Consider the following 13,726-nt stretch of genomic DNA (forward strand, 5'->3'; position numbering starts at 1 on the left):
ACATCTATATAATAACAAAGACATTACAACTTCGTCGAAAAGATATACTTGTAGCTGCCTTACATATATACCGTATGCCTTGGGGCGGACTATCATGAATAGCAATGATACTACTTGTAGGTTTCGTTAACTGAATCGTTAATTAATTAATTAATTAATAAGTATTCCGACGGTAGTTTCATGTACAATCTGTATGGATATTTAGGAACTCACTTCGGGTAAGTACTCCTTTAATCGTATAACAATAAATAATCACTTATTTTGAAACAAAATACTAAGAAAAAATAGATATGAAATAAAGTTGAACTACGCTATCTCAAACACTGATATCTCGAATACAATGGAAATGTCAAAGTTTTCAGTCGATTTTAAGTCCCAACCATTTTTAAAAAAAGTATTTTACCCTCGTTATCTCGACTAACCGGATATCTCGAAGTTTTTAAAAAGTTCCATCTAGCTCAAGATAACGATGTTTCACTTAATAATAATAAGAATAAAAAGAAGCCGATTCAATCTCTCTGTTATTTTCTAGCATTTATTACTTGTGTGGATTAACTTTACTCATTTTGAATTATATATATATATATATATATATATATATATATATATATATATATATATATATATATATATATATATATATATATATATATATTATCCAAAAAGAGTGAAAGGTATTATCACACAGTATAGATAATCAAAAAAAAGAAAAAGAAAATGAACAGTTCATTTTCTTTTTCTTTTTTTTATTATATATATATATATATATATATATATATATATATATATATATATATATATATATATATATATATATATATATATATATATATATATATATATTATCCAAAAATGTAATTATATATAATATACAAAATATGTAATTATATATAAATTTATATATTTATATAAACTAGTGTATAACATTGTACCTCATGTACCATTCAATGTTTGGAATGAAATCAATCTTAGTTGTGGAAAACACTACAGCGGAAACAGTTTTCTCTTTTTCTGTCCAGGGGGCGAATTCTGATTAGCACAGGTGTATATAACTGCAGGGCTTCATTTATATCCGTGTATACCTGCAGTCGTGAAATCATCTGGTAATTCGTATAAGCATTCTTTATCGTTTGTGCGTTTAGCTTCCTATAGTCTACACATACTATTCAACTTTTGTCCTTTTTCTGACCGAAGGCTCATGAACTTCTTCGTAAGTCCCCTCTTTTCTAGATTTCCAACCTCAGTGTCGATTACTTCTCTTTTATATGGTGTCCGGATAGGGCCATTTGCGTTAGCGAGACATCGCGTTCAGGTAAACGAGACATCGCGCTAACACACAATACGCCGTCGCGCTAACGCAACTTTGCACAACACGCCGTCGCGCTAACACACAACACGCCGTTGCGCTAACGCAACTTTACACAACACGCCGTCGCGCTAACGCAACTTTGCACAACACGCCGTCGCGCTAACACACAACACGCCGTCGCGCTAACACACAACACGCCGTCGCGCTAACGCAACTTTGCATAACACGCCGTCGCGCTAACACACAACACGCCGTCGCGCTAACGCAACTTTACAAGTTTCACAGTCTAGTAGGAAGTCGTGTCCGGAAATATCAGACTGCGCATGCTTAAATATGTAGGCATGCACGCAAGCATGGATGAAAAATAAATAAAATGTACTTTGAAATACATATGCACATATATTATTTTCAATTATTATCAATTCATATGAATAAAAATATAGTTACTAGTATGTCACTGTATAAGGATATGCTAGAGTGCATATAAATTATTAATAAATCTACCAATTGATAAATTTAGCTTAAATATTTGATGTAATTAATTTAGCAATGATATATTTATAACATGTACATGTCACAAATTCATATTAGGTGCTCTGTATATTACCAATGCAAAGAAATTTTAAAATGTAAAATTACAGGTATATAACATGTCACACTGGCGTTGGAAGCAAATTGAAAGTGGGGGGCTAGACTGATCCTCAGAAATATTGAGAGAGAAAAACCTAATTCCCAAAATCATAAAAATCCTAATCCGTGGGGGTGGGGGGTTATGCCTTTTACTCCAACTTCTAAATATTTCAAACGTACGTTACGGAACAATTATGTTTCCTGCGATAAAAAGTGGGGTGGGGGGCTGAACCCTATATTCTGCTATGTTCCTAATGGTTAGGTATAACTTATCAAATAAAAAGAGGGGGGGGGGCTCCCCCCCCCCCCCCCCCCCACCGGTTCCGACGCCTATGTGTCATGAATATATTATTGTTGATTTAATGAATTTTATCAAATATTTAAGGTAAATGTATCAATTGGTAGATTTTATAATAATTCATATCCTTATACAGTGACACACTAGTAACTATATTTTTATTCATATGCATTGATAATAAATGAAAATAATTTTTTTTTTTTTTTTTTTTTTTTTTTTTATTCATTTTCAATACAAATACATCTATACCATCATTCACACCACACCACTCCCACACAGATTGGGAAAGTAAATATAAAAATAATAATACAATAATGATAGGGTCTTACTATACATTATGCCACGTCAAAGAGGCATACCCATCTTGACCATTTCTTTTGGTAAAATCTATTTTCCAACATTAGTTTCTCTAAAGAATAGTAATTTTGTAAATATTTCACAATATTCTCAAATGCAATATTAGCAGATTTTCTGGATTGACTAAAGATATGTCTCTTAACTAACATGATAATTAGATTTATAGCTAAGTATTTCTTTTCTGGAACACCAAAAATAACAGTTTTGGCATCAAATACAATTCTTTCACCAGACTTTCTAAAAATCCAATCAGACATTAATAACCATATCCGAAAAATAGATGGACAGTAAAAGAAGAGATGTGTAATTGTTTCTGGTTCTAAAAAACATATTGAACATAGTGGGGAATTTTTAATTTTACACATGTGTAGTATTTTGTTAGTACCTAGTATTCTGTGGATAATTCTATAGTTAAACCATATCAGTCCTGAATCTTTTGTGGCAGATCTAGGGTTTGAATAAGCCTGTTTCCAGTTAAAATCTAGAGGTAAATTTAAATTGAAGGCCCATTTGTTTTCACAAATAGGTTTATGATTAGATTTTACCATCAAGTGATCATAGATATTCCGTGCTCCTTTTTTACACAAGCAAAGTATTTTGATAGATTCAGGTTGGTATGGTTTGATTATTACTTGATGTGAAAACTGCTTAACATTTGGCCAAGCACAAATAATTGCACGTTTCAAACCTTCGTAAGTAGTAAATGGAATCTTAACTGGATATTCATTAGTGATTCTCTCATAACTAATGAATTCACCTTGAGTATCAAATAAATCATGAACAATATGAAATCCTTTCTCATAAAGAGCCTTACAAAATACATATTTATTTTGAATCTTTACTTTATTATTGTACCATAGTGGCTCAAGCATGATATTGATATTATCAGTCTCTATAGTTTCTAAAAAATCACATAAATAAAATAAGGTTTCTTTCCAAAAATTATTTCGAGTGGCTTTTGCCCTCTGTCTACAATATTCAGGTCCAAACTGACATAGTTTATAAGTATGACACCCAGTTATTTCAGAAAAAATACTTATCCAGCTTGAGTTAGTTGTTAAAAGTCTCCTAATCCATGTTAGTTTAAGAGACTTAATAAATATTTCAACATTTGTCATTCTGCATCCCCCTTTTTCATAATTTAATTGCAATGTTTTTCGAGATATTTTGTCTATTTTATTTCCCCAAATAAAATTATACAGTGTTTTTTCAAATTGCCGTATCCATTGAGTACTTGGTTTTGGAAGAGAGGTAAACAAATGTGTGAATTTTGATAAAAGTAAACTTTTAACAACTGTAATTTTTCCCAATGTTGAAATATTTCTTTTTAACCAGTGGTTAATTTCTTTCTGAACTATTTTTAGTTTATTATCAAAATTCAGTTGTTCCATGTTTTTTAGGTTAGCAGTATATGTTACTCCGAGAATTGTAAAAGGTTCTGTCGTCCATTGTAAACCAGTATCACTGCAAATTGTATTTGAATTAATTTTTGAGCCAATCCAGACTGCTTTTGTTTTGGAAATGTTGGGTTTTAGTCCAGAGAATTTTGAAAACTGAAAAAGAAGATCAAGTGCGCTTTTTAAACTTTTTTCAGATCCATCCAAAAAAAGAACTGTATCATCTGCATATTGTAATAGACATACTTTTTCTTTTCCTATTTTAATACCTCTAATGTTTTTATTTTGTCTTATCAAAAGTCCTAATATCTCTACACATAAGTTGAATAAATATGGGGATACTGGGTCACCTTGTCGACAGCCCCTGCCTATTTCAAAAAATTTTGAAAAAATACCATTTTGAATAACACATAATTTGGCCCCATTGTATAGTACTGATACCCACTTGATAAGATCAGGACCAAAGTTAAAAAAATGTAATGTATTGTACATAAATTTCCATGATATAGAATCAAAAGCTTTTTCGAAATCTATGAGTAGAATCATACCTGGAATATGTTTATCCTGAGCTACATCAATTACATCATAAATCATTCTTGTATTTTCTCCTATAAATCTACCTTTGAGGAAGCCCTTTTGACTGTCGTGTATTAAGAAATCAAGGACATTTTTAATTCTATTTGCGATGCATGCTGAAACTATTTTGTATGTAACGTTAAGGAGAGATATTGGACGCCAATTAGTTAAATACTCCCTTGGTTTATCCCCTTTTGGCAGTATAGATATAATACCCTGTTTTTGAGTGACTGAAAGTTCGCCAACATCAAATCCCACATTTACTGATCTTAATAAAAAGCATCCAAGATCCTTCCAAAAAAATTTAAAAAATTCTGTACTAAAACCATCACTTCCTGGGCTTTTGTTATTTTTCATATTTTTTAATGCCAATAAGGCTTCCTCGTTAGTTATATAACCCTCTAAATTTTTAGACATATTTTCATCAAGTGCTCTAATATAGTTCTTATCAATAGCAATTTCAATATCAACATCTTGTAATTCTTTATCATAGCAGGAATATAAATTTTTATAAAACGTCTCAATTTCTGCTAAAATATCTTCCTGTGAGGTAATAACAGTACCATTGCTGCGCATAAGTTTGCCAACAGTTTTATTGACATAATTTCTTTTTTCTAAACTAAGAAAATATTTTGTTGGTTTTTCACCCTGTTCAATCCAGTTAAGTTTTGTTCTGATAAATAAACCTTTAATAAAATCTTTTCTGAATTCTTCCAAACTGTTCTGTGCATTGGTTAATTTTTGAAGAATGTCCTCTGAATCATTACTATTCCTCAATATTTCTAGTTGTTTAATTTCTTCTTCCAGTAGTTTTATTCTTTCGTTTTTTAATTTTTTCTTTCTGGAACAGTACTGTATTGTGGCACCTCTTATGCTCAGCAATAGTTGTTCAAAAAACATTTGATCATCAATAACTAAATGTAATTCGTCATTCTTAACTGTATGGATACTTGCAGGATTGTATGGAAACACAGCATATTGTTCTTTAACTTTTTGTATATTACTTTTCACTAGATTAACATAAGTTTGATCATGGAGGAGTGAATTATTGAACTTCCAAAAGCCTTTACCCTTTTCGAATTTAGTAAAATAAATTTCTATATAAACCATAGAATGGTCGGATCTATAACCAGGTAGAATGTCAGATTTATCCAATAAAGCCATTAATTCGTTTGAAATTAAAAAGAAATCAATTCTCGCCTTTTTAGTTGGGTTTGTTCTGAACCATGTGTATCTTTTTCGTTGTTCATATTTCACTCTCCATGGATCAATTAAACTGTGTACTACTTTCATGTTCAAAACCTTCTCCCTTGCTCTTTTGTTATTAATATTGGTATAATTAAAATAATCTAAATCTATATCCTGAACAAGGTTAAAATCTCCAGCCATAATTGTAAATTCACCTTGAAAGTTTGAAATGATGTCCGATACTGATTGAAAAAAGTTTGGATCATCATTATTTGGACCATATATATTAACTAATAATATGTCATATTTCTTATACATGTTAATTTCTAGAACAAGTAAATTACCTTCCGTATCCTTGTATTCATTCAGTACATGATACTCAAAAGTATTGTTAAACAAAATTGCAGTGCCTCGAGAATTAGATTGTCCAGGAGATATATAGATGTCATAGCCCCAAAAGGATCTAACTTGCTCATAATCATTAAGAGTGAAATGTGTATCTTGCAAAAATGAAATAGAGAATTGTTTTTGTTTTATGTAATTTAACACATCTCTCCTCTTGTCGAGACCACCTAGGCCTCTACAATTAAATGTTACTACCTTAAAACTCATAACAAACTAAGTGTATAAAAGAAAAATATGTGTAAACAAGGTGACATGAAAGATGTGTGCAGAGAACGAAAATATGGTATATAGAAAAAAAACAACACTTTTCACTATAGCAAAGGCCCCTACCATTCTCATACAATACAAACTTATTCCCTTTGAGATATGTATATGTAATTTACCAGCAAAGTACACAAGACTTCCACACAAACATACATACCAAGAAAAAAAACCAAAAATAAATGTCAAAGGAACAAGTTTCTGGAATAAACGGGACATCGATCCCGAGTTCGAGCTTTCGCTGCTACAGATTCGATCCCGATGCGTTTATGCGACACTACTACCGGTACAGTGGACATCACGCTCGAAGTTTTTTGTTTATATCATCGAATATATCAAATGTGTAACGACGGTCGTTTTTGTCTATTGCAAACACTTTGCTGTTGAAATACCAGGCAGAATGCACAAGTTCGTGTTCTTTGAGTTTCTGTATGAGCATTGCGTTCTGCTGAGTAATGTGGTCCACCATCAAGAACTCCTCTTTCATTTGTTTGCGGTGTTTCATGATAAGTGTTTTACTTTCCGGACTTATCATCCTCACGATAATCGGTCGGGGTCCACCGTTCCTATTTCCGGGGACTCGGTGAATCGCGAGAATGTCGTGAGGGTTTACATCAACTTTCACCCTTTGTTTTAGGAATGCACAGAACTCTTGTTTGAGGTCTTCCTTCGATTTTTCTCTCCAACCCAGTATTTTGATGTTGCATTTTTGGGAATATTGTTGGTTAAAATTTGCCATTGAAATGGCTTGTTGTGCATTTTTTGTTGTTATTCTAAGATCATCGCTCATTTTCTGCAGCTCTCTTTTTTCTTTTGCGATTTTCTCCCTTATGTCGGTAAGGTCCATATTGAGAGCATCAAATTTTTCGTTGGTATCAGCACGGGTTTGCTTCAGTTTTTCGTCGACATTGCTGTTTGTAAATTTTTCTATCTCACCTTTAAGTTCTGTTTTCAGTTCAGTCTTTAATTCTTTTTTTATTTCATCTTTGATTGCGGTCTTAATTTCTTTAACGAAATCACCTTTTAATTCTGATAATATGTTTTTGACCACAACGCTAATATCAGTTTTTGTTACCATTCCTTGTTTTATTTCCTGCAGGCTTTCGAGGATTGAATGTAGGTCATTTTCACCTGCTATCTCACCTGTGGTGTCTGAGGCCCCGACAGGGTTTTGATCAGAACTGCTTAATCGTGGTTTTTTTGTCGCTTTTTTGTCCGACACTACAGTGTTTTTAACTGTCGCTGATGCAGATTTAATGTTCAACTGTACAAGGTTTTTCTTTTTGTTTTCTTTTGTGCCCTTAGTGGATGGTGTGGTCGACAGACCAGGGCTAGGGCTAGCACGATTACTGGCCATGTTTGTATTAACAGTGTTCACCTTTAAAGGTAGAATACCTAGACACTTCGAATTACGTTCTTATTCTGAATAAAATCGCAACTTACTGAGCACTGCGTGACTCCAGAAAGCTCCGCTAGCGAATATTATCCAAATACACATTGATACACTTGCAGAAAGCTATTAATATTCCACTTTGGTAGAGCTCGAAAAGAAATGCGTCCTACGCCATATTCAGTCACGTGGTCCTCTCATAAATGAAAATAATATATATATTTCAAAGTACATTTTATTTATTTTTCATCCATGCTTGCGTGCATGCCTACATATTTAAGCATGCGCAGTCTGATATTTCCGGACACGACTTCCTACTAGACTGTGAAACTTGCAAAGTTGCGTTAGCGCGACGGCATGTTGTGCAAAGTTGTGTTAGCGCGACGGCGTGTTGTGTGTTAGCGCGACGGCGTGTTATGCAAAGTTGTGTTAGCGCGACGGCGTGTTGTGTGTTAGCGCGACGGCGTGTTGTGTGTTAGCGCGACGGCGTGTTGTGCAAAGTTGCGTTAGCGCGACGGCGTGTTGTGTGTAAGCGCGACGGCGTGTTGTGCAAAGTTGCGTTAGCGCGACGGCGTGTTGTGTGTTAGCGCGACGGCGTGTTATGCAAAGTTGCGTTAGCGCGACGGCGTGTTGTGTGTTAGCGCGACGGCGTGTTGTGTGTTAGCGCGACGGCGTGTTGTGCAAAGTTGCGTTAGCGCGACGGCGTGTTGTGCAAAGTTGCAGTAGCGCGACGGCGTATTATGCAAAGTTGCGTTAGCGCGACGGCGTGTTGTGTGTTAGCGCGATGTCTCGTTTACCTGAACGCGATGTCGCGCTAACGCAAATGGCCCTATCCGGACACCATACTTTTAGATATAGGAACTCGTCTTAGTGGCTCCTTAGAGGGACGTGGACACGATTTGAGCTCAATTTAAAAAAAAAATTATTTTTGTTATTTTTTAATTGTTTATATAGATGTTTTCAATGCTTTGTCAAAATTTGAGAGTCAGATATCGAGTAACAAGTGAGTTACAGAGGTTAGAATTCTCTGTTTTGTAAACAAAGCTCGAGTCCTGTTAATGTTTACATATTTGTTGTACTGGTAAAAGTAAAAGTTTCAATCAGATGTTGCTGTTTGTTGTGATGAAATTATTGATGAACCCATTGAATCAGTCTATCTTGTTTCCATAAGTTATTTTGATAAAGAAATGGCAATTTCTTTACTTTACAGTATTTATAAACAATTATAAGACTCGAGCTTTTTTTTTTTACATTACAACAACTTCTTTCCTCTGTATCTCGTCTGTAACATGACTTCTAACATTTAAATTTTTGGTGAATCATTCAAAATACAAAAATAAACTATTTTACACATAGAAATCAAAAATAAAATTTTCATCTGAAATTGTGTCCAGGCCCCCTTAAAAGGGGACTCGCTTTACAATTTGTGCAATGTTGTCCGAAATGAGCACGCTGCATCGGTTGGTTCGGGTCAGCAAATGCTTCTTCAAATTCATTTAAAAATCCATGTCAGTATAACTTTCCTCATCTGTTAAATGATTGCACCCTTCAGAGTATAACTTCCTCAAATGTTCAGGTACGTCGAAATTTCTTTTCAAATCTGAATCAAATACATTTTCTTCATGAAGATTTCCATTAAAGATAATTAACAGGTAAAAACAATGCTACATTTGTTTCCCTTAGCACGTCACTGTCATACGGTTGAATACAAGCACAAAAACTTTCTTTTGGTTTGTGATAACAAAAGCATTGGCTATCACCAATCGGTAATCCGGCACAGACTGTTTAATCGGCAACAAAATACCACTTCCTAGATTTTTTTTGTACAAAATACACTGGTCTTAGTTAAAGCTTCCTGTCGACCAAGAAAGTTTATAATGAAATCTTCTTCCAGTAGCTTTAACTCCTCGTACAAAAACACGAAATAAAATGTTTGTCTCACAAACTTCAAATCATCTTTGCTGTTCCAAGAATTTTCTGGAGAATCTCATTCCACCAAACTACAACAGAACTCTCCACACACTCAAAACTGACTCTCTCTCTTATCAAAATCGCTCCTCTTTATATACTAAAAGCCCAATGCTCTCGAGGAGCAATGCGTTTTGACCATTTACATAATACTTCGACTTTGCTCTCGAGGAGCAATGTTACGTAAACACTTGACACTGTATGTATAACACAATGAGATATAAGAGAAACAAAACCTTATTAATTTATTTTTTTTGCATATGATAGGTAAACAAGAGTTTGAACTGTGAGGTCGTTAAGGCAGACTATGGATCGTCGGGTAGTGTTCTCCATATCACTACTAGTGCTTATATCCATTTTCATTGCGATTCGTCTTGACTTTAGAAATGTTCATTATGCCTTTCTTGGGTATGAGGTTAAGATCGAACACCCTCGGCCAGCAAGCCGTTACAACTCGGAAGGTTTGTATTCAATTATATGTACTCTCATTTTTATTACTCTCCCTTTGTCATTTAAACAATATGCAGGTAGCGAAATTGTAGAAGAAATATGTACATACTAATTTTTTCTACAATGATCGCTACCTTTATAACTCCCGCACTAATTATCAAAGAAAGCATTCTATTGGTTATATTAACATCTTTCATATAACAAACTAATTAATTGATCGTAAAGATGAAGTCAAATTAACTAAATTATTGTTAATGTACATCGGTACATTGTACAGTAGATAAAAGAAACAGCCAAGTCGTTTTCTATGGGGATTTTTTTTATTTTCATCAGGCTAGCATTACCTCTTAATGGTCGTGAAAACGTAAATCTTTTTTTATTTTCATCAGGCTAGCATTACCTCTTAATGGTCGTGAAAACGTAAATCTTTTTTAAAAAATCAACTGGTCTTTACTGGTTTTTCATCCCGAGTAAGTATAAAGGCCTAAATATGTGATACAGGGTTTTAGTAAGCCCTTTGAGGTAATGCCAGGTATGTGGTATAGATGTATATGACAAAGCTGGTATATTTTTCACCAAATCATTTTGTAACGTTTTGCCCATTTGCTTGTCTTATTGCAATTTCCTCACCCAGGTCCGACTTTTGATTCACTGTGACTGACTGTACTGACTTGCTATAATCTGAAATGGGCTAAACATGCATTTGGTACAAATTGTGGCTCCTACCGCCATTATTAAAATCTACATCCTCTATCTTTCAGATAAGCTTTCAATAAATGCAAAGCCTTCATGTTGCTTTTTATGGTTTCCTTTGAGTTGATTGGTTGCTTCTTTTTTGTATCTACTCTGCGTCTAATGATGCGTACTGTTTCTCCATTTTTTTGTTAACAAAGAAGGATAACCCAACGGATAACCATATTGGTAACCGGTTATAAGTACTGCTTTCCACTCACGTGACAGACATAAACCAATCATAACTAAGAATTTTATAAAAAATTTTTAGCAGAGGTTGGGTAATGTGTGTCAATGTTTGTGTTAATCAAATTCTTTTTTAGGGCCATTATCAACTCGACTTTTCCTGGTCCCCATTCTGACCAAATATTTTTATACAGGATGTTAGCCAGCCCCTTGAATGCTTTCACCACTAAAGCTTTGCAATAATGCCACAGGTACATTTGCTTCCTCTTGATGACTTTTCAATATAACTTGTTAAAAAGAAAGATGTAAATATAGACAATGAAATGCTATCTTTAACGAATCACGCAGATCATTGAAGAAAAAAAGTACATAACGTGGGTTAACATTTATCTTCAATGCTCGTTACCTTCTCATCTGCATATATCACCCCTACCCCCCCCCCCCCCCCCCAAGAAAAAAATGCATGCATTTTATTGTGTAAATACGACAACATTAAAATTTTCATCATATAAAATTGCTGATACACAAAACTTTTTCCTGCACTATACACAGTAAATGATGTAAGAATTATTCTTTTATTTGTCGGATTTTATCTTTAAAAATCGAATGTAGAGGCAATAAATAAAAATCGTAAGCTCAATTAGAGGCAAAAAATAAAAATTGATAGCTCAATTAGAGGCAATAAATAAAAATTGATAGCTCAATTAGAGGCAATAAATAAAAATCGAAAGGTCAATTAGGCAAAAAAATAAAAATCGATAGGTCAATTAAAGGCAATAAATAAAAATCGATAGCTCAATTAAAGGCAAAAAATAAAAATCGATAGGTCAATTAGAGGCAATAAATAAAAATCGATAGGTCAATTCTTATACAGAGGGTTCGATGGCGGTGGCTTTATTTAGACAGTGTTGATCTCCTTAATGATACTGTGTTTTCATTAATATTCAAGGATATCATTTTTAATAGTTAAAGTGAAAAACACAGTTTCAAGGACACGTAAATTCGTGGCCAATGATCCTAACAATACAAAATGTTAGTAGAAATTGCGCTTCAATGAACAGATATATTCATGGATAAACGTAACAACGAAATCCACGAAAATTGGTATACAACGAATATTGATAAAACCAAAGTAGTAAAATACCCAAATTTAGAAGGTACAATATATGGATTCTAACTTAACTAAATCATAGTTTATTGCTAAACTTAAAATTGAAGGTAAATGTGGTGGCTTTTTTGTTGACTATCCTGTCTCCTTACGTTTAAAAACGTGTTCTGATGCGTTTACGTTGTACCAATTGAAAACAGTCTTTTGTTTGAAGTTTGCAGCCTAAAGCCCGCTGTTTGTTATCTGAGATTCCGGAATAATACTTAAACTTCTGAATGCCTTAAAGTTCAAATTATCTGAGTTTGCTTGAAAAATGTGATGTTTTTACCAAGTTGATGAAAAGACGTCATGTGGCAATATGCATTTCTCACCCCCTCCTTCCCACAAAATAAAGTTCTATTATAAAGAGCTTTAAAAATAAGGTTAAAATAATTGAAATTATGGTCCTAAAAGTAAGTGCGTTAAAATGTTTACCACAGTGACAACATAATGTAGAAATACCATCATCAATACTGTCTTGTTTTGATAGATTTTCTAATTCGGAGAAAAGTATGAGTGCTTTCCGATGGTTTCCGACTGAGAAACATCGAACGCATGCTTGATTAATTACCAATTTAAAGAATGATGATGATTGAATATGATTTTCTGAACAAAGACAAAATATGAAGAAAAATGACAATATTTTCTTTTTTTGCTAATTAACGGGAATTATACAATTTCAGTGACGTCAGAGATAAACAGCTATTAGACAATGGTAAATTAAATCAAGATTGCTCTGACAGACATCCCCTCACAATATATTATAAAGATTGAAGAGAAACAACAATTCAAAAAGTTTACTGGAATATAAACGTGGTTGAAAATGTGGTTAAATTCTGTGAAACAAGAAAACCAAGTTTGACATTTCATCATTTAACTTTGCCTTGATATATTTTAATCCAATATTTTATGTTTTCCTTACTAGAAATAATGAGGACCACCATTTTAGCTGAAATAAAATCGGACAACACCCTATACGCAAAATACATAGTCCCATACAACAAACTGAACATGTGTCAAACTATTCCAGACACAAAGAACTGGACATTTCAATGTGCTGTGCAGTGCAAGGAATTAAACCTGGCGGACATCCCAACAACCAAAGTGGATGTCAATGCATCTTGCTCCAAGTTGAAGGAAGGGGTATCGTGGTCACTCGTTGCAAATAGGACACTGTTCCACGTCCCATTCAAATCAAAATGTCTGAAAAAATTGATCAGAGACTATTGCTCAAATATGAACGCTGTACCAAGCATTGTCCATTATGTATGGTTTTCAAAAAAGGAAATGAACTTTTATCATTTTCTAAGTTTCATAAGTGCTTTAAGATATATAAAACCTTGCCTACTTCTGGTCCATGGAGATGAACCTTACGGATTGTACTGGAAATATATAGTGGTCATCGCAAATAATGTCATTCATGTTAAAATGA

At 33.6% G+C, this 13,726-nt stretch overlaps 1 protein-coding gene across 1 annotated transcript; it reads right to left on the reverse strand.

Moving 5' to 3' along the window:
• Nucleotides 1-2,480: 2,480 nt before the first annotated feature.
• On the reverse strand, nt 2,481-8,001 carry LOC109618538 (uncharacterized protein PF3D7_1120000-like). Its single transcript, XM_066072832.1, has one exon. It carries the CDS (start codon nt 7,776-7,778, stop codon nt 6,720-6,722), a length of 1,059 nt encoding a protein of 352 aa, XP_065928904.1. The 5' UTR covers nt 7,779-8,001; the 3' UTR covers nt 2,481-6,719.
• Between the last annotated feature and the right edge of the window lie 5,725 nt (nt 8,002-13,726).

Source organism: Magallana gigas, chromosome 10 (genome assembly GCF_963853765.1).
Source record: "Magallana gigas chromosome 10, xbMagGiga1.1, whole genome shotgun sequence".
In the NCBI taxonomy this organism is placed as follows: Eukaryota; Metazoa; Mollusca; class Bivalvia; order Ostreida; family Ostreidae; genus Magallana; species Magallana gigas.

What these genes read in the sequence shown, in the direction of transcription:
- LOC109618538 (XM_066072832.1), bottom strand. Translation starts at nt 7,778, where the DNA reads ATGGCCAGTAATCGTGCTAGCCCTAGCCCTGGTCTGTCGACCACACCA.